Genomic DNA, 20656 nt, shown 5'->3' with positions numbered 1-20656 from the left:
AAGCAAGATGTGGGGAAGAAATTCCTCTGGAACTTCATTGCATTAACTCCCAAGAACAGGCAGAGCTTGCTCAGCCTACTGAAGCTATAATCTCAGACCTCAGTTGACTTAACTGTGAACCCACCATCAACATCCTGGGAGGAGCGAGAGCAGCCTCACCCCAACGCACCCCACCCAGGCAACCGTTACAGGGCTGGGTCCTTACCACTGCTACCACAACTGCAGCAGGCAAGAAAAAAAAAAAAAAGAGAGCATCTACTGCAGGCTTCACATGTATTTTTCTCATGAAAACTGCTACTCATTTCCCAAAACACCATAAGAGAGGACATGTATTCGTTCCTCTATACTGTTAGCACGAATTCAGCCTGCAAATGAACTGAGCCATGTGGACAGTACAATACTGTGAAGCCTGTAACAAGGACTACAAAGATCTCCTTACAGGGATGGGCAGTGCTTTCCCTTAGCATTTTTTTACATAGATTGTTTGGGATTCTTTCCCCCGGCAGTTAACACTCAGCTACACGTTTCCTTCCTCTAGCACAGGTGCTTTTGGAAAGTCTTATGCTTTTCTTGCCAAGTCCAAGCAGACAGCAGCAACAAATCCTCACCTACCTCTACCTGCCATGTGTCTCCATCACTGCCTTGATGAGAGGATAGCCCATCCTGCAGGCAGTGGCCCTGGAACAGAGCCACAGCACTACTGGGGGCACACACACATGCAAGAAAATTTCTCAGGAGCCTAAAGCCTGGCTGCCTCTTCAAGAGCCAGAGACAGGTTTGATGCTTTGCAAGCAACAACTGGTGGGCCAGGCTCTTCACGCACACTGGTACCATGCCCAAACAGAGCCAAACCCATGTCTCTGAGCTCTGCATTCTCCCTTCATTACTGCAAGGAGTTACAGGCCAGATACCATGCTTGTGAGCTGTGTACCACATCAGGCAGTGAAGGATGACAGGTCCACACACCTGATGCTGATGGCAGAGAACTGGGAGAACATTACAGTGAAGTAGAGATCCATTCACATCAGCATCACCTGCAACATACCATTTCTCTCTGATGTCCTTGCCTGCATCTGTTTCTGACCTAAACCTTAAAGGCTCTTGTTCAGGTCCCACAGAGTCTATTTCCAAAGGGCAAAGAGAAAACAGAATTCCTCCAAAACTTGAGGGATTCACTGTTTTACTCTTCACTATAAGGAGCAGGCAGAACAATACTGGGAATTCAGAAGCATGGCCACACACAAGGTTAACCACATTCTTAGATTACACTGTAGGCTAGGAAAATAGTTATCCTGCCCCACTTAAACATCCCCATGTAAGCCAATACAGAGCACAGCATTAGAATATGGAACAGTCAAGACTTCAGTCCTTCTTGAGTGGAGGGTATAGTTTTCCAGTGCCTTAAACAAAAAAGATGTTTAGCACATTAGCCTAACCAGTCCCAAATTACTTTACAGAAGAGTCTGATCACTTTATAAGCTTACTTTCAGATGTAGAAGAATGCTAGAACAGCCCACCTAAGCTACCTTACACTGACTTGGAGTAAACAATTGATGTAAAGCCACTTATTCCTGCATGGGGCCAGGCGCTGGACTCAATGACTCTTCTGGGACCCTTCCAACTGAGGATGTACTATGATTTTATACTCTTTAGACCAACAGTCAAATTGTTGGACACACAGTCCTGAGCAGCCTAACCAGGTGGCTATTAGAAAGCAGAGCCTTTCCAGCAGCAAGGTCCACTGCCAGTCTATCAAAAATAATTTTAGAAGGGAAGGATTAAGTGTCACATTTCCAAGAAGCAGAAACCTGCTTCCAAGAAACATTGGATGTTTTCCAGAAAACAGCCTCCAGGGAAGTCACAGGTAAGTGGCAGACAAAATGCAAGTGTGTTTTGACTACCTTCTTATGATGTGTTAATAGCAACCAGAGAGAGACAGAGAGAGACCCAAAGTGTATACAGGCTGAAAATACATTTCCCTTTTTTCAGCTGTCAAGCACCTAGCTCTAAGTATTACAGGATAATACATTCAACAAGTTTTAGAAGAAATCTAGGAATTCACAACTGGTTTTGTCATCCTGTAGTTCACCAACAACCAAAGGCAAACATTAAAGCCAAATGCTAAATTGCAGCCAACACTAGATCCCAGTGACACAGGAGCAGGCAGCAGCACTGTCACACAACCCCCCAAATCTCTCCCCACCTATTTTCTCATATTACTGTCCAACATCCTGCAGTTGGAAGGCAAGTCAGATCAGCTCGCTTATCTGATGAAAGTGCAACCCAGCGAAGAGAAACCACATGTTTTTCGGTTTGATCAATCAGAGTGCTGCAGTCTAGGATTACCACCTCTACGTTGTACCAAAAATAACCAGCTGCTCAGCATCCACCCTGCTGCTGCAGGAGACACCGGGCTGCAGGCGAGCACTGGGTGTGAGCAGGGCAGGTGACGGAAACTGCCTGCCAGGCTCCAGACCTTGAAAACCTCTGCTCCTAAGCTAAAATCAGTTGACTCCTATCACCTGATAACAGGGTTTCTGGAAGCAAGCTCAGGGCCAAACTAAACCTTAACCTCCTCTCAGCAATTTTCTGTGTGTGGCTTCTACCAAGGCACAATGTGGTTCCCATACAAAGTAATCTCCAGAGCCGATCAGCTCCTAAGGCCAAGAGCAAAGCCCTTGTGCTCTGCATTCCTGGCGTCCTACTCCGCAACGCGCCTGCACACCACTCAGCACCCAGGAATCTGCAATTATCCTCAGTCTGGCAGAGGAAAAAAAGCCAGACTTAGAGCTTGTTAACACTTCAGTGCTACCCTGCACCAAGCTGAAGACTCCTCATGTTCAAATCACGTGCCCTAACAAGTTTAAGGCTTTCCATCCCATCTTCACTGGATGGCACAGCACACAGCGGTGCTTTACAGCTTTTTTTTTTTTTTTTTTTTAAAAACTGCAGATCACACAGACAAGTCACAAATCTGCACTGTAGTGAGGGCACCTTGTGCCTTAAGAAGCAGCATCTTGGAACTGCCCGTGGACTTGGCTAAACAAGGGGCAGGAGAGGCTGAACCTAACTCCTGATCCAAACTGAATCAAAGGCTGCAGTCAAACATAAGTTTGATTGATTCCTCCGAATATAATCAGATCAATAAGACAAAATTGGAACACCAAACTTCTTCAGTAGCAAGGTTTTAGAGGTGTGGGTTGTAGTACAGCAGCAGTAGCTAAGTCAAACCGCATGGCTTCCAAAGCATTCCTGGAAGTTAAATAATAACTGGAACATGCACTGCATCCATTTAGCAGAGGTTTGATGGCATTATTAATGCTAGAAATCCAGCAGCTGCAGCCGTCTGGATTCCCCAGCTGATTTGGCTCAGAGCTGGCCCTAAACACCCCAGGCCCCAAAGGCCAACCTGGTCATAAAAGTTCTCCACCTAAAAGCCCTTATTTGTACATAGCTCCAGACCCCGGCATGACCTCATGTTTGCTCAGCAGCACAAAAGAGAGTGAAAACCAAAGATGAAGTCCCAAGTTCTGTAGAAGGCACAGCCACAGGGAGAGGAGCACTACAGGCAAGCAGAACTCTGCAGCTTGCAGAAGAGGCAGCGTGGGCTTCAGCCCATCGAGAAGAATGCCACGAGGTTTGTTTGGAATGTCATTTCTGGAAAGCCAGGTCAGGATGTTTTTTCAGGAGCAGCACAGTTTATCCAGGGCCGTACGTACAGTCAGAGCCTGTCCTACCACCTGGCTCCTGCTCCACCTACACAGTACGGATGGGCTGCAAATCCCTTCATGCAGAGCCACAGTCACCTCATTCTCCAAAGCTCCAGCTATGAGTTGTTTTTTAAGAGGCAATACAGCACAAATAATCTACAGAACAGCTAAATGCCTTCAGTGGTTACAGCCACCTCACAGCTAAACCTTATCTTGTGGCAGTGCGGTGCTGCTACAGCAGTGCCTTGAGGAAGGAAGCCACGCAGAGCCAGACCCGACGGAGCAACCTTGATCTCCGGAGCCTGTCAGGAAGTCTTGCAGAGGAATAGGAAGGCAGCTGGGGCAGCTACACTTTCCTAGGGCAAACAATGCAGCAGGAGGGAAGAGCTCGGCCAAGGAGCTGGGCAGCTGCAGGTCAAGGGCACGCATGTACACAAGTCACTAGCACCAGCCCTGCTCCCAGTGCACTAGCTGCTGCCCCTCTGAGGGCTGCTGCAGGGCACCCAACAGGCCCCAGTGTGAGGAGCTGCCAAGCGTCCACCTCCTGCACCATGCATGGGCTTCCAGAAGGGTTCCCATCCCCGACAAGTTCACATTTTCTTACCACTGTTGCTAACGCCTCTGAAGTGAAACAGCTTTCACCTTGGACAAGAGTTTCAGGGACACGAGTAGAGCTGAACTCACCCAAACTCAGCTGTGTAACTCATTTAGGCCAGAATCATCAGCAGCCAGCAATTAGAGTTATCTGGCAGAGAGAACTACAAGGCACTCACATTCCTTCCCGCAGCCCTCTCAGGCATTCAGATTACGGCTGTACAGAACATGCTGTGGCCACACCTGAGCCACCCCCATCAGCCACCGCACATTCCTGAGGGACACTGCATTCAGGCAGCCTCCATGCCCCCAGCAGGGACTGCAGTTCCTCAGGGGTTCACGCTTTGGCACGGCACAGACAGAGGGACCCAGTGCCACAAGCACCAACCACCCATCCCAGGAGCCAGCAGAGCTCCAGGAATGTCTGTTACCCATAACCTACGTAGCAGTGGGATTAAGCACAGCCCTGCCTGAAAGCAGCACATGGACAGTCTGCACCAGTCTGAGCACTGGCATCATCTGCTGGGCTTCAGCGAGCAACAGAAGCCGCTCCGTTCCTCCACCTTCTACAGCAGCACAGTGCTGCGCTGGAACCTGGCTGGAGATGGGCTGGGGGGAGCGGTGTCCCTGCGAGGCACCTGGGGGTCATTAGGGAAAGCCGCACAGAAAGAACACGCTGCGGCTCCTCGGGAGGGCAAGCTACAGAAAGCACGGACTCGTCTCGTAAGTAACAGCACAGTTTGGAATACAGCGGGAGGGCGATGCTGCGGCCCTGGCAGCGGGACAGCACCGCACGGCTCTGCGCTCCTCGCGGCTGCAGCAGCCCCGCACAGCGCCCGTGCGCACGGCCCGGGGGCAAAGGTCCGGCGCAGGGAGAGCAATTAAAAGAAAAGCAACGAGCGGGGAGGCACTCACCGATGGAGACCAGCTTGATGCTCTCCCGCTCCAGGAACTCGAGGGCGACGGAGACGTTCTCCAGCTGCATCTGGCGGAAGGTGGGCCGCTGGTGGTACTTGCGGTACATGCGCTTCTGGCTGAGCACCTCGAGCAGCGCGATCAGCCGCAGCCCGTCGCTCAGGTCGTGCTGCAGGTTGCCGATGCGCTTGTTGACGCAGCGCAAGTGCTCGTTGCACCAACGGGTGAAGGTGTTCTGCTGGATCCGCTTCCAGGGCGCGTCCTCCGCCAGGTCCTTCTCGGTGGCCGGCATCTCGCCGTCGGGATCGGCCGCTCTGCGCCCGCCCTGGCCCCGCGCCTGCGTGCTCATGGCGCTGCCCCGCTCCGCCCCCGCCGTCGCCGCTCCGCCCCGGTCCCGCCCGGCTGCGCGCCGCCCGCCGCCTGCGGGCAAAGAGAGGGAGAGCGGGCAGAGCGCGGCGCTCAGCGGCCGCCCCGCGCCTCTCGGTGCCGCCGCCCCGCTGCTCGGCCCTGCCCCAAATGTGCCGCCGCGCTGCTCCGCTCTCTGCCGCCGCCCGCCCGGCACTGCGCGGGCCCCGCGCCGCCGCCCGGCCTTTATCCGCCGGGAGCGGCACGCCCTCGGCTGCATCACCCCCCGCGCCCCGCCGGGCCGGGCGGAGGGGCTGCGCGCGGCCGGGCTGGGCCGGGCCGGGCTGCGGCGTGGCGGGGCTTCGGCGGGACGTACGTGGTGTGTGCGGGGAGTCCGGGAATAACCCCGGGGCGGTAACGCGGGGCCGGGGCGCAGCCCCCGAGGCACTGCTGCGCGGCCGGGGGTGCAGCCCCACGATACTAAGGCAGAGCCGGGGGTGCGGCCCCGTGTGGCGCTGACGGAGGTCCGGGGCTGCAGTCCCTACGGCGCTAACGCGCGACCGGGGGTGCAGCCCCCATAGCGGTAACGCATGGCCCGTGTGCGACCCCCGTGGCGGTGATGCACGGCCGGGGTACGGCCGCACGGTACTAAGGGATGGCCGGGGCGCGGCCCCACGGCACCGCTGCGTGCCTGGGGGGTGCAGCCCCTACGGCTCGGGGCACGCACACGGCACCCCGCAGCGCGGCCACCAGCGCCCCGTGGTGTCCAGGCGCTGTGCCGCAGCTCCGTGCCCCTCACACGGCGGACCCCTCGTGGGGGTGCCGGCAGGGAGCAGCGGGATTTCGGGGGGCCGTTCGCAGCGGTGCGGAGCCGTGCCGGCACAGGGCGGGCACGCCGAGGAGCAGCACGCCCCGCGCTGACTAACGCGCTCTTATCAACCGCTCAAACAAAATGTAAACTTCAAAAAGCAACCAAGTAAGGCTCGAATTCTCGGGGGTTTCTCCTTTTTTTTTTTTTTTTTTTTTTTCCATTTTTGTGACTGATTTCCTGGCTGGCCCCTCCCTGCCGACATACAGACTGGGACTTGCCGCTGACTCACTGATGACAGCAAAAAGTCAACAGAACTATCCCATCTGCGTGCTCCGCGCTGACTCCGCAGGACTGCCGAGACGTCCCGCGACCCCGAGCCGCCCGGTGCTGCCGTCAGGGAGGTGTCCCCGCTTGTCCCACGGCCCCGTGCCCACCCCGCACACTTACGGCCGCTCCTGGCACAGCTCCGCCGGCTCCGAGCGCGGTGTCTGCGTGTCCCCGCTCACACGCCGAGGGATGGGAGCCTGCCGGAGGAGCAAACCCATTAACATGCAATCAATAAATCTAATTAAATTAAATGACCGTAGCCACCCTCCACTAAAATTAGAAGACACATTTCCAATGATTCTACCCGAGAGTTCTGTTCTAATGTCTTTGTTACCCTGTGGCACCGTGGTTTCGCTGTGCAGACTCTAAGCTCTGTTTGATAGATCTGTTCGTGACACGTAGGGAAGGGGTGAAGATGAAGGCTGGGTGAAATTGGAGGCACACCTGAGCTCCCGTTGCTCCCAAACAACGGGCTGCACCACCTCCTGCTCTAGGAACGTCTCAGAACCAGAGATGAGATGTAATGCACTGAGGCACATCTCATGGCAGCACAGTGCTGGTCCGACCCAGCTGGTGCAGGCTGGGAGTGGTGGGTGAGCCTCCTGCAAGGGCTGTTCTCCACTTCGTCTCTTGATAGATGCTAATTGCATATTGACTTTGGCCTGGGCTGGGACTATTAGCAACCACCCCACATCCGGACTAGCAGATTGCTTGTAACACTTTAATTTTAGTTCCTTTCCCCTCCAGCACCCAGCAATGCACTCTAATGACGCTGTGCCCAGGCCTCGCTGCAAGCTGGGTCCTCTGCAGCCCATAGGAAGGCCAGGTCAGGCTGTTCTGGGGTCACATCTGGCCTGGAAACCAGCTTTAGTTTGAAATTAAACATTTTAACCTAAGTGAACACATGTTTTGAGTTTTATCAGGAGCCAAAGAAGTGAAAACAAGCCACCCTATGGATCTGTCCTTGATGACATACCATCCCAGCGCTGTGTATTATTACAAATGAACTAATATATGCCTTGCAGAATGTGTATTTGTACAGATAAATGTTTGTGTGATGGCACATATGTGTGCAGAGAGAGGGGAGGTGATTTCAACACCACACACTGCAATGAATGCTTTTTTTCTTACCCTGTCTGACAAGGAACTTTCCATCCCGGCTCTTCCTTTGCTCATTAGATGCAGATAGAAGGAAGGAAGAACACTGTCATGGCTTGTTCAGCTCTCCGTCAGCGGTTTCAGGAAAGCAGCAGTGCTTTAAAAATATTTTCCTCCCTCTTTAAGATAATTTTCTGCAAGAATAGGCTTTAAAAGACCCTATCTGTTCAACAACAGGGGTCCTCCACTGCCCTATATCCACTGTTCTGCCAGAGGGCTGCTCAGAATATTCTGCAAATGCAGCACTGACAAACAGAAGGAGTTGCAGTGGCACTTTTTGTGTCTTCATTTTTTGCAAAAAGACACCGCAGACTGTCCCAAACGAGAGCATGGCAGCAGGCAGTGTGAATTCACAGGAGCATCAGTAAATCTTGAGAGGTCCATAAAAGCTGGCCAGCCTTCACAGGGCCGCTGCTGCTCTTGGAGAATCAGTGCTAACCCTTCATGGACATCAAACCTCAGCACTCATTAACGATCCCCAGTTTCAGTGCCCTGCAGGTATGCCATGGGACCCAGAGCTGTGCTGCTGGAGCACGCTGCCAGTGGGTGCAGCAGCCGTGACTGCTGGCTGTGCGTGCAGGATGGGACTTTCTGCACCTCCCTTGCAAAAGCAGAAGGGTGTGGGAGCAGTGGCATGGCTGTGCTGACACAGGGCATGACGGTGACTAACGGGGTCTGCTCCCCAGCAACCGAGCACGTCCCAGCCTTGTGACAGTGTGCTGCTGCCTCCTCTGAGCTGGGACTCCCCATCAGATATCCTCCATCTGGGCATGTCCGCTGCTCTATGCCTTACTCAGCAACAGCTTCCTTTGGTGGTAGGAGGACAGGGGTCAGAATTAACACCTTCTGAGGCTGCACAACCCCAGAGCCCCATTGTAGCCACAGCACTGTGCGTGCCATCACCCCGCTGCCACAGGGGCTTTGGCCTCCCGCCCCAAGCTTCCCAAGCACACCGTACCTTTCCTCCTCCCCATGCACTATTTGCTGAGTTTGAGAAGACAATAGAAGTGTTACTTCTCTATTGATGAAGTAGTCATTAGGCCTCTCCTTTCGTTACCACGAGCTCTATTAAGCAGAGCGAAGCCGAGGCACGTCGTTCAAGTCAAAGCATGAATTCAGTGGGTTGCGTCATGGGCTGCATTTCCTTGTTCAGCAGCAAAATTCTGCATTATACAAATATTGGTAGGACATCTGATACGACTTGTTCTGAGGTTTTCCAGCTTTTTTTTTTTCCTCCTCCCTTTGTTATCCGGGATTGTGAAGACAGCAATGTGGGAGCACGCAGCGACGGTTCAATCCAAATGGGGCAGAGGGATGTCTATCAGAGAGAAATCTCTAGAAATATGCTGGGAAGTGCAAGACTTTGCCCTGGAAATCCATCATTTGCCTACTTAGGCAATGGTTGCTTGCAGTAGCAGTTGTGTGTGGGGCACTTTTTCATCTCCCCGTGCCTGGAAGAACATGATTTTTCTTCTGTATGTAGAGGTCTCGCTGCATTATGTATGTATCCAGAAGCTGGAAATGGTGCCAGGAGCAGCCATCCATCTGGCAAACACAGGGCTGTGCCAGAACTCACAGCGCTGCATCCCAGGGAGCCTCGCAGCTGGGATTTAAGGCTGCTTCTGATATGGGCTGGAAGTGGCCCTAAAGCAAGTCTGCTCCTGCTTTTTCCTGTCCTGTGGCAGCTGAGATCAGAGAGGCAGCCACACTGGGACCTGTCTGGCATATGCTGGACGAGGAGGGATCAGCATTCCTGGGGAGTGTGTGTCATTTGGGAATTCACCTCATCTCTTATCCCCAGACCTGCTCACTGCTGGTTCCTATGGCAGTGCTGCCAAGCCCATCCCTTTTTCTGGGTGCATAAGGAGCAGAGGGGGAACTAAATTCTGAGGAAGAGTGTGTTTCATTTATTTCTACTCTGTGAATGTGGTTTTAAATGAGAAATGTGCTCCCTGAGCCATGGGTGGGCATCCCTCTCTTTGCAGAACCTCTGCAGTGCCCACTTCAGCCCCCCAAATCCCCCCAGGACTTGGAGCACAGCACAGCCCTCTCAGCTCAGCAGCCCTCGACAAGTCGACAAACGATTTCAAATAGTAACTCGTTTTTAAAATAGCTCAGGGTCTGATTTCACGAGCTGCGAAGCCAGAGCTGATACAAGAAGCACAATGCCCCAGTGTGCATCTAATCGTGGCTTCCTGCCCGTATCAGATTGCTGCAGGCGCTGTGGTTACCTCCAGCTTTACCTACTGCTCCTATTTGCATTCAGATTAACCACAGCTCTCTTGCTAAGATGGCATGCACGTTTTTTTGGAGTTTGAGCTCTCCTTGGGCTTTTACTCCATGAGTCGGAGTTCCTAAGAAGGACGGTGTGAAATCAGAATGCATCTCACCCCTGCCAGGCCCACAGGTTGTTTTAACCTGGATAGAGATGAATCATAGAATCATTAAGGCTGGAAAGACCACGAAGATCATCTATTCCAACCATCAACGTATGCCTGTGACTGCTCTAGACCATGCTGAACACTGCCTTTGGCCATTCTCAGCCAGGTGAAGCATAGGGAGGAACGCTTTCCAGGGGAACATATTTCTAAGCAATCCAAAGCCCTTCTGTGTAGCGTAAGTAATATTGTTGAGCTATAGGCAGCTGAAAGCAGGGGGGGTCACTCAGTGATCCCTGTGCTGCTCTCCTGACGATGAATAATCAACCCAAAGAATACTTTAAATGGTTTTGCTTTCTGCAAAAGGCTGACGTCACTCTTTTTTTTTGTTGTTTTTTTAATGTTTCTCACAAAACATATTCTGAGACAGAAACAAGAAGCCTGAAGGCCACTGGCTGCTGTGTAAGCTGCTTTATGAGCCCCTCGGAGGGCCGATAAGGCTCTGCTGGAGTGCGGGGACACAATGGCAGCACATTGTTCAGCTGCTCAGCCATGAGGTGCTGGCACCTGGGCTCCATCCAGCCCAGCAATTAGCGTGTTTGACTTCCTGCACAAATGGTTCTATGTATGGGAGGCCATGTATCTGGGGGCATTGCTCGGCTCAAAAGGCAGCAAACCTTTAAAACACGATTGTGCAGTGGCCAGCTTCAAGCCAGCACCCCCTCCACGTGACTGCCAATGTTAATCATTGGATCATTAAGGTTGGAAGAGACTGCTAAGATCATGTAATCCATCCACGTTAATGTTAATGTCAGAATCACAGCAATGTCCTGTGGCTCAGCTCTGCCCCGCAGCATCCTGTGATAGGAGGACAGTTGCAGGGCAAAGCCCACGACTTTCATGTCCCTGCTGTAAAATGGGGATAATGAGGCTGCCAGGCTTTTGCAAAGCGACCTTAAGGGCACCAGCTTAGAACAATGCAAGCTCCTGGGGGACGGCAGCATCAGGGCGGTGCTGCTGGTGGAGGCAGCAGCTGTGCCTCCTGCTCCGTGTGCCTGCAGAGCTGAAAGGGGAGATGATGGCAACAACGATCCCGATCACATGCTGTTGGATTGAAAGGGACCAAAATATAAAAATAGATCCCTTTCAATCAAACTCCTGTGCATCAAAGGGCAATTCAGCCTTACTGGGGTAATGGGCAGAGCCCTGCTCGGCAGACATCTGGCACAGTGCTCCCAGCAAGGAATGTTTGCTTAATAAACCGTGTGTTCTCTTGCTCCCTGCTGGCTAAAACCCCAGCAGAGCAGCTGGTGGAAGGGAAATCACCCTTGTGGTCCTGCTAACCTGGAGGTAGCAAGAACAAAGTGCAGTGGGGTCGGGGCATGGCTTGAGGCTCTTTTTGGAGAGTGGTCCCCACAGCCTCATCCTGGATGCTTCATTGCTGCAATGGAGAGGGAAAAGGGAAAGGCAGAGCAGGCAGCTCCGGGTGGGTGCCTTTCAGTCTCACACTGCTTGCAGCAGCACAGGGGTGGCCCAGCCGTGCCTCCCAGTGAGCCCATGAGTAGCAGGGCCCCAGGGCCCCACCACTGCCCTCTCTGAGGCATCAAACAGCACACGGACACTGTGTGGGCACCAGGTGCCTTCCATGCTCGCCTTCTGGGTGAGTGCCAGCCCCTCTGACAATTCCGGGAGCACAAAGCAGCACAAAGCACACTCAGCTGCCAGCCTAGGAGAACGAAGGGACGCGGCCCATGGCCCAGCGCGGCAGCTTGGCAGTGGAGCTGCGGGTGTGAAGGAAGGGGCGAGCACCCTGCCTGCTGCACCACGAGTCGCAAACCCCCAGTGAAATATTCTGCAATGCTGCCATCTACTGCCACCGTGCTCGGGGCCAGGGATGCCTGCAGGCATCGCAGGGCTCACACCAAAGCTCCCTTTGGCTGCTCCTTGCAGCGTGGGACAAGCAAGCCCCGGCGGAGCTTGCACACAGCTCGGCTCGCTGGAAATCCCGCACACCGCAGCGGGAACGCTCTCAGCCCAAGGCAGGAGGGGAGCTGGGCTGCAGGAGGGGAGCTGGGCTGCTCTCCCCATGCCTTGAGAAAGGCAGCGGCTCGGCGGGAGGCAGGGAAGGGGATGTGCTGCCCCTGCTGCGCCTGGGAATATCTCCTAATGCCGCAGGAATGCGGTTATGTCATGGCGAGTCCCCCACACACCCTGCCACTGCCTCGCGGCAATCCGCCAGAGCGCCGGGGCCGGGGAGCATCCTGATGGCGGGGCTCGGGGTGTAAATCCCAATGAATGGGCACCACATGCCATAGGGCCGTGGCTGGGAATGGTACCTGTGTCCTGTGAGCCCTGCCCGCGCCGTTCCCTGGCAGCAGTATGTCCACGGGAGGCAAAGCACAGCCAGGCAGAGCAGCTCTCCCACCGAGCGGCTGTTTCGGGAGATTTGTAGCTCTTTTTCTAGCAGAGGAGCTTTATGATTACAAAAAGAACATGAGATTTTTATGAGCAATTTTACAAATTAGCTTCTCAAATTGTTTGCAGCAGCACAAGTAATGCTGCAGTCATTAAAGTTCATAGAAAGTACCGAATGCTGCTGTGCTGCTCAGGCCTCCCCCGTGCAGCAGGAATGGGGCCATCAGCCCCAACGCTGACCCCAAACACTTTTATGGGGGGACGAGCAGGGAGCCGACCCAGCACAGACCCCACGACAACACAGCCTTAAAAACAAATGACTAATTATTTCCATTCACCTCATTTAATTTGGGCTCATAGAGAAATCCTGTTCATCCAATAGTCCAAAATATGTCACGTATTAGGAGCTAGAGAGTCCAACCCAATGAATGAGTCATCACCCAGTGGATGAAATCCCATCTCTTCATGGCTGCTCATAAATAAGACGAGCTCAACTTTATAGTAAGTCATAAGTAAACAATGAACTATACGAAAATCAGAGTCAGCTGTGCTGTAACTGCATGGGCACCGTGCCCATGCTGCAATGAGAAGTGAATGTGATACCATCGCTGTCTGCTCTGGAGGCTGAACATGGGGCCACAGCCCAGCGGGGCCGTGATGCGCAGGGAAGGGTGAGCACCCAGACCTGGTGGGGTGATAGAGCTGCCCAGCTTTGGACCCCTCCTGCTCCTCCCCTGGGGCTTCCAGCTTTCCTGGAGCGGCCCTTGAAGGCCTCCATGTCCCTGTGGGCGACGTCCTGCTGCCACCAGACCCTGCCTCACTCCCCTTCAGCACAGCTGAGCAGGCCAGACCACCATCCCATGGCCACGGGGCCAGGACAGTAGCTGCTGTGGGAAGGGGAGAGAGACCAAAAGAGCATTTAGCTGGGAGCACAAAGCTCCGCCATGCCAAAATACACAGGGACACACTGCCTCACAGCTGTCCCTGCAGAGCCGGGGCAGCGCAGGGCATCCTTCCTGCATCCATGTCCACAGATGGAGGGGGAGAAGGTCGTGCAAAAACCCTGCAGAGGTACAGGCCTGGCCGCAGGAGCCTCACTGCAGCACATGGCTGCGGCATTTCACACCCAGCCCTCCTCCCAAACCCCAGCCCTCCTCCCAAGTCCCGGCCCCATTGCCAGCCTTGCGGGCAGTGCATTCTGTTCCAGCCCTGCTACCAGGAAGGGGCCAAGCGCAGGCAGAACTCGGCCCCATCTCGGCTCCCCATGCCATTTCCCCATTGGAACATGGTTGTACTTTTTAATGAAGTTGTTAATTGTTGGGTGATTCCCAAAAAGGAAATAATGTACAACTTGCATCAGTGCAGTGTTACTTCTCATCAAATGGTCTTCCCAACCCTCCAGAAGAAACAGAACTTCGTGTTTTCCACACAAACTGTCTTTGCCACCCCAAGCACTTTGTGTTCGGTATAAATTCCAGTGTTCCTTGGAGGAGAAAGGCCTCATGGTGCCACTTTCCTGGAACTACACATGTCTGGGTCCCTCACTCAGCATGTTTAGAATTAAATCAGAAAACCTTAACTCACTCTCTAATGATCTGTTTGTTTCCAGATCCATATTCCCACCACGTGTTGCTGACAGCAGCTGGGCTCGGTGACAGCGGTGCTTTTCCCAGCCACGTCCATGGGATGTGTGCTGCGTTACGGGGCAGGGCACAGCCATGTGAGCTGTCACCAGCAATGCAGTGGGATAGCTGAGCATGGTTTATTTAGCACACACTCAGTGTTTATGCTAAGTGTTCTTTCTGAGCATTATCACTTCAGCCTCCTGCTTTTCACGATCAGAACAGCAAAAAGGCTGGGTCCAGTTCTGAAGAGTCTTCAAATTCAGCATCGCTATGAAGCAGAGCCAGATCCCAGCACGTGGAGCTCCCAAAGGCTGTAGGTATCCCTTTGTTGTTGTTAAAACGCTTTATTTAATATTAATAGGCCTTTCTGTTGTGTTTAAAATGTAGAGGAAAAGAGAAAAAAAAATCCCATTGTTCTCCCACGTGTTTGTTTTCACTACAAGTGCTAAGAGGAAAAGCCCTCTGCAAAAACAGGATGCAGGAGAGCCCTCTGCCCCGCAGCCCCCCGCATTCAGGGCACATTCCAGGGCTCATTGAGAGGCTATAGAAAGCCATAGGGAAATGGAAACCATGAGGGGGAGTTTTATTATCCTCCTGAATGGGAGCAATGTGAAGTCCCTGATGAGCAAACCCTGGGCAGGCTCTGCTCCCCTTGGACGAAGCACCTACAAACACACAGCAGAACTTTCTCCTGGCTTATAGACAACAGGAGGCAGATGGGGATGTCTGCAGGGGTGAACCCCACTGCTGTGGGGTGGCCTCGAGCCCGGTGGCAACATGGCAAAGCCTGTGCACCCAGTGATCCCATCCCACACCCAGCACCCAGCACTCCCACCTGCATCCCTGCTCAGCTGCCCCAAGGGGCTGAACTCTAGGATCACATAATGCCACCCGGACCAGATGCTCCCCCAGCCCCATGCCCTGGGGTGCCCTCAGGTCCCTGTGTCGTTATGTCAAGCTGCAATGGCTTCTCCCAGCTCAGCCAGCATCCTCTCCCCTCCCCATCCTGACCCCACATCACACACTGGGTTTTGGGGTGTTTGCCCTCAGGCAGGAGGGTGCAGTGCCTCTGCTGCAGGCGCATTCCTGCAGCTGTGAGCAGGAAAATAATAAAAATCACTGTTCTCTTTCTCCCAGCACGTTGGCTTTTGGAGGAGCTCATCATTCCCTGACTCGTTCCCCATGATGCAGCAGAATAAATCAAATGCGGGAGCAGGGGTCTGCACTGCCATAAGCCAGAGCTTCACTTCTGGCCAGGAACACACCGTGGGCTTTGGGGTCTGGCAGCTGCAGGCCAGCCAAGGGCAGCCAGAGCTCTTCTGACCAAACTGTGGTGACTGCAGTCCCATGCACCCTGCACAGAACCTACCGCTGAGCAGCCTTCTGCCTGGCTTCAGGCACCACAGCAACAGTGCTGTCACTGTGAAAATGAAAACCGTGAGGCTCAGACTTTAGGGAAATATTTTTCTGGTTTCTTTCTAAGGAAAAACACACAGTGGTGAGAGGCTGGAGGGCACTCTTTGGGGAGGGGGGGAACAATACTCTGGTTTAATTCCGCTGGGATGCAGAGCTACTTGCATTCCTTGGGCTGAGGGCAGTGCTTCTTCAGCAGAAATAACCATCCTGATTCAGCCCTGAGTTCTGAGTGACGGGAACTGCTGTTGGGACGGGCTCTGAGCACCTGACGGAGTTGTAGGTGTCCCTGCTCATCACAGGGCAGCTGGACCAGATGGTCTGTAAGGTCCCTTCCAACTCAAACGATTCTACGATTCTATAGAGTTGTTGCATTTTACAGTGCAAATGATACAATGAATGTTTAAGCAAAAACCTTTGGCAAGACATCCCTGCTTAACTACTGCTAACAAATGGGGTCCAACCCACAGCCCCGTGTCTCCGAGCCAGCAGCGCTGCCTCCATTCAACGAACCAACGGCCGCGGCACAGCCCCGCACAGCGCAGCCCGACGGTGTCATTTCAGCCCCAAAAGTCACCTTCCATTCTTACGGAGCTCCTCCATTGTTTAGAAACTGCGCCCAAACAGCCCGCGCCTTTCCCGTTCCCCGGTGCACCGCCGCCCGTCACACGAGGAAAACATTCAAGTCCCCATCCAGCTCCCCTTCCTCCAAAGCACCAAGTAACCCCTCCTCCCCCCTCGCTGCCTGCGATGGATTCTCCCACCGAACCGCAACGCGACCCCCGAACCCCAGGAGCGGCGCCGTCCCGGGGAGCCCCGCTGCCCGCCCGCACCTACCGAGGAGCTCCGGTTCCGCCGCTCCTCTCGCTCCCGCCGCCGCCCAGCACAGCCGATCCGCACGCCGGCAGCAGGGCGGGCTCAGCCCCTCCCGGGGCGCCCGTCGGGGGGCCGGGCTGCGCCTGGGGCTGCGGAGCGCGGAGGTTGTGCTTCGAGCAGCCTGCTGTTCTCCCACCGTTTCTGGGGCTGGCAGACCTCCCCCGCCCTTATGCCCGGGGAGGGAAGAGGAAAACCTCCTACAGCACTTTTCGTATTTATTTATTTATTTTTCTCTTGCAAGGCTGGAAATTGCTTCTGGCAGAGGAGGGACCCCACTCTGCGAGGGCAGCCCCAAAACATAGAATCACAGAATCGTTTGAAGTGGAAGGGACTCTTAAAGGCCATCTGGCCCCACTGCCCTACAGTGAACAAGGGCAGCCACAGCTCCATCAGGTGCTCAGAGCCATCCAGCCTGACCTTGGCTGGCTGCAGGGATGGAGCACCCAGGTGCTGCAGTGTGAAGGAAAACCCGCTGCTCGTTGGCTACAAGCAGACAGCTCTGTTTGTGACGGTCAGAACTCAGGACACCTTTCTGGCACTGGGGGCCCATTGCCACATATGGGCTGTTCAGCTTTGTACCCAGACAAGGCGGCTCAGGTCACACAGGGGCAGCCACAGCCAATTTGGACCCTGGGTGGACGCAGCACAGCTCCCAGGGCTGTATCTCACTGACCCACCTCTCACTTGGGCTCACGGACTCCGCTTTTAGACGTTGGCATTTCGCAGGAACAGCCAACTAACACACCCTGTTTTTTGTTAAGAACACACTTTTTTATTTTAAAAAAGATCTGTCATTTTTTCTCTCATTACAGACCTAAGTTTTTCTTGTTTTGATATGGGAACAGGCATGTTTCTGACTTCCCATCCAACCAGCAGCTCGAAGAAACTCCTCACAGAAGGGGCAGAGATAGGACAGATTTCTGAGATGCCATTTTCTTTGATTCCCAAAGAATTTATTTCAAGAGGGAGAGAGCTGCAGAAAGCACAGCCAGCAAGTAGCAGGGCTGGGCCCCGCTAAGCCTCGCAGACCCTTTCAAGTCGGTCTGAAAACCTTCTTGTTAATCACAGTAATTGTGTGAGAACCCATCAGGAAATTCTGAAACACTCTAACTGAAAGCTTGGCACCACAAACCCACCATCGCAGCTAAAAAACAGATTATGTCCATCCGGAGCGGTGGGAAAGTTTGGTTTGGGGCAGTGGGGGCAGAAATAAATATTTGCCTGCTCTGTTTTGTTTAAAGTAAAAACACACATACGTACGTGTGCAGTGCTTCCATTCCATGCTGCTCTTTGTATGCTGGGCTGAGGGCTCGCAGGGAGCCGGCTCCAGCACTGCCCAAAGCTGAGCTGTGCCTCTGGTGGGGCCGCATCCTGATGGCACTCGCAGGTAAACAAGCACAGCTCATTTCGTCCTGATCCTGGAGCTCTTGCCTCTCCATCAGCTCCAGGGGTTGGGGCTCAGAGCTTCTCCCACTCAGCAGGAACACGGCCACACGCTCCAGATAGGAGCCAGACTGTATCCCACACCAGCTGAAACCTCTTAGGTTCCTTTCAGTTTCTGAAGGGGGTCTATAAGAGAGAAGGGGACAGGCGCTTTAGCGGGGTCTATTGTGATAGGACAAGGGGAATGGTTTCATACTAACAGAGATTTCGATTGGATATAAAGAAGATGTTTTTTACAGTAGGTATAGTGAGGCGCTGGCACAGGCTGCCCAGAGAGATGGTGATTCCCCATCCCTGCAGACAGCAAGGTCCGGCTGGGCAGGCTGTGAGCAGCTGATGGAGCTGTGGTGTGCCTGCTCATCGCAGGGGGGTTGGATCAGATGGCATTTGAGGGTCCCTTCCAACTTAAAGGATTCTGTGATTCTATGATTCTTTGATTCTTATAGCAACAACACATTTACCACTGCTGAGTGCCACCACCAAGAGCAGAGCAGCAGTGGTGCTCACCCAGCTCATGAGCACCATTGTTTGGGTGGAGGGAGCCGACGGCTTTGACACAACGCCCGGCTGCTGGGAAAGGAGTGTGGCTGGATTTAGGTTCAATGTGGGACGAGGGCTTCTTCTTCCCACCCCTCAGAAGAACCGGAGAAGCCCAAGGTGAGCCGAGGGCACGGAACCCAATGGGGAGCAGTGCTGGAGGGAGGCCCAGGAGCGGGGTTACGGCTGAACATCACGTGCAGTGTAATTAATCTAAATTAGCTCCTACTTTATAGCGTTACCAGCCCGCAGTCGCAGCACGGGGTGATCTCCTTGCAAGTTCCCAGGCTGGGGCCGGGCCGTGCGCTGGGCGAGCTCCAAGCACGACGTCAGTGTGGGAAGTGGGGCAGTGACTCACCGGGTGCGTGCCGGCTGGGGGCGACGAGCCCATGGCCGGCCCTTTCCACGGCCCCGCTCCATCCATCTCCTGGTTAAGCAGCTGCCGGCAGGGGAGTTTCTCACGGAGCAGAAGGGGCCGTGCAGTAACCCCTGTGCCGATGGCCCGGATGTGCTGCAGGGCCGCAGGGATTTGGGGCTTTTCCTGCTGGCCGTGGTGTCAGACAGCTCGTGGCCGGGGATGGACTTGGGGAATGGGACAAGCGACGCATCCGGGGACAGGGTGTCCAGTTACCACACAGCTGCTTTACTCCATCCTTTGACTTTATTTTATATCCATATTTCTTCAATAGAATAGAATACAGCTTATTTTACAGAATGTATACAAACTATATCACAGTGCTTTACAGAGCAAAGCATGAAGTACATGGTAAAAACCAGGAGGAAAACGATGGGGTCCTCTGCATGGCCAAGCCCAGTGTTTTCCCTGCGGAAAATACTTGTCTCCCTACTCAGCCCACTTGAGAACTCCAGCTGCCAACATCCTGCCCCAAGGCGGACACCAAAGCACCTTCCCCTCCTCACTGGGCAGCTGGGGCTGCCTGCACTCAGCTCCCATTGTCTCACCTCCATTTTTCACAAGCAGGAAAGAGCAGCTGTCTCCTGAACATCATAATTATTCCCAAATTACTGCACACCAAAAGATAAAAAGAAGACAACTCATCCTTTTCTCCAAGGATGAGCCTTTTTTCCTTTTTTTCTTTTTCTTTTTTTTTCTGTGTGTGTGTAACACATGGGTGGCCCCAGGTAAATCACTGGGTTTGGCAGTCCACGTTTATGGAAGCAGTAAATCAATCACAGCTCTGCAGTAACAGAGCTAGGGCGGAACGTGGACCTGCCTCCTCTGATGGCCTCTTGTTTTGCAGCTGCTTTGTGAACACAGCTAGGAGAAGTGCTCAGAATCGTCACTCAAGACATTATGGGGTATTGTAAGTGATGGATTGATGACTGCTATGTTGCCCAGAGAGGTGGTGGGTGCCCAGTCCCTGCAGACAGCCAAGGTCAGGCTGACTGGGCTCTGAGTACCTGATGAAGCTGTGGGTGTCCCTGTTCATTGCAGGGCAGTGGGACCAGAACGGCCTTTAGGGCTCCTTTCCATCTCAAACGATTCTATGACTCCATGAGTGTGTCTCTAGGAAATAGCAGTGGAAGTACCAACACGGGGGAGGGCAGGGCTTTTTGGAGGTGCTGTTGCTGGGCCTCACACAGCAGTGGGGAGATAACGAGGAGAGACAGAGCGAGGGGGAGAAAAGATTACAGATGGATTCCCAAAGTAATCCTGTAGGAATCCTGGACAAACACACACCTATGCAAACACACCAACACACAGCAACAAAAGGAGGGTACTGGCTACGGCTTCCCGCGACGCCTGCCTCACTGCAAACATCCCACGGAGAACAGGGCGCCTGTTTTAAAATTATTTCTAATGAGTAATAAGAATAATAAAACACCCATTTTCCATTCTCTAAGCTAACGGAATATATGTATAAGTTCACGGCATCTGTACAGCAACGTCGTGCACAGAACACGTCTCCAAATATGGAAAGGTCGGGTTCCCTTCCTGAACGAGCAGAAGCGAACACACCCATGGCAGAACTGATGACAATGGGCAGAAAAAGAGGGCAGGAAAACCTGCAGGAATAAGTTTCTCTCTGTATCGCTTAACTTAGAAACATAGGTCAAACATACATTTGATGGGTAGGAAAAAGTATT

The 20656-nt window shown here is 53.5% G+C and overlaps 1 protein-coding gene and 1 long non-coding RNA gene across 4 annotated transcripts in view; both read right to left on the bottom strand.

Annotated features, from left to right (window-relative positions):
* Nucleotides 1–5609, bottom strand: part of FLNB (filamin B) — a 67706-nt gene extending 62097 nt beyond the window's left edge. For 2 of the 3 annotated variants that reach the window (XM_031607955.2, XM_031607946.2), the window contains exon 1: nucleotides 5220–5609. In XM_031607955.2, the coding sequence (XP_031463815.2) occupies nucleotides 5220–5568 (349 nt within the window). In that variant the 5' untranslated portion in view covers nucleotides 5569–5609. The remainder of the gene's footprint in view (nucleotides 1–5219) is intronic. The other variant, XM_031607937.2, reaches the window with a different exon arrangement.
* A 953-nt stretch (nucleotides 5610–6562) lies between these two features.
* LOC149916429 (uncharacterized) lies at nucleotides 6563–16878 on the bottom strand. The gene is made up of 2 exons (XR_016470103.1): nucleotides 16529–16878; nucleotides 6563–6899 (listed from the first exon to the last, which is right to left on the bottom strand). It is a non-coding gene; the product is annotated as an uncharacterized LOC149916429 (long non-coding RNA).
* Nucleotides 16879–20656: the final 3778 nt, after the last annotated feature.

Source organism: Phasianus colchicus, chromosome 11 (assembly GCF_987193195.1).
Source record: "Phasianus colchicus chromosome 11, bPhaCol1.hap1.1, whole genome shotgun sequence".
NCBI classification, from domain to species: domain Eukaryota; kingdom Metazoa; phylum Chordata; class Aves; order Galliformes; family Phasianidae; genus Phasianus; species Phasianus colchicus.
The sequence above is the reverse complement of the archived record's forward strand: the minus strand, read 5'-3'. Positions and strand labels throughout refer to the sequence as shown.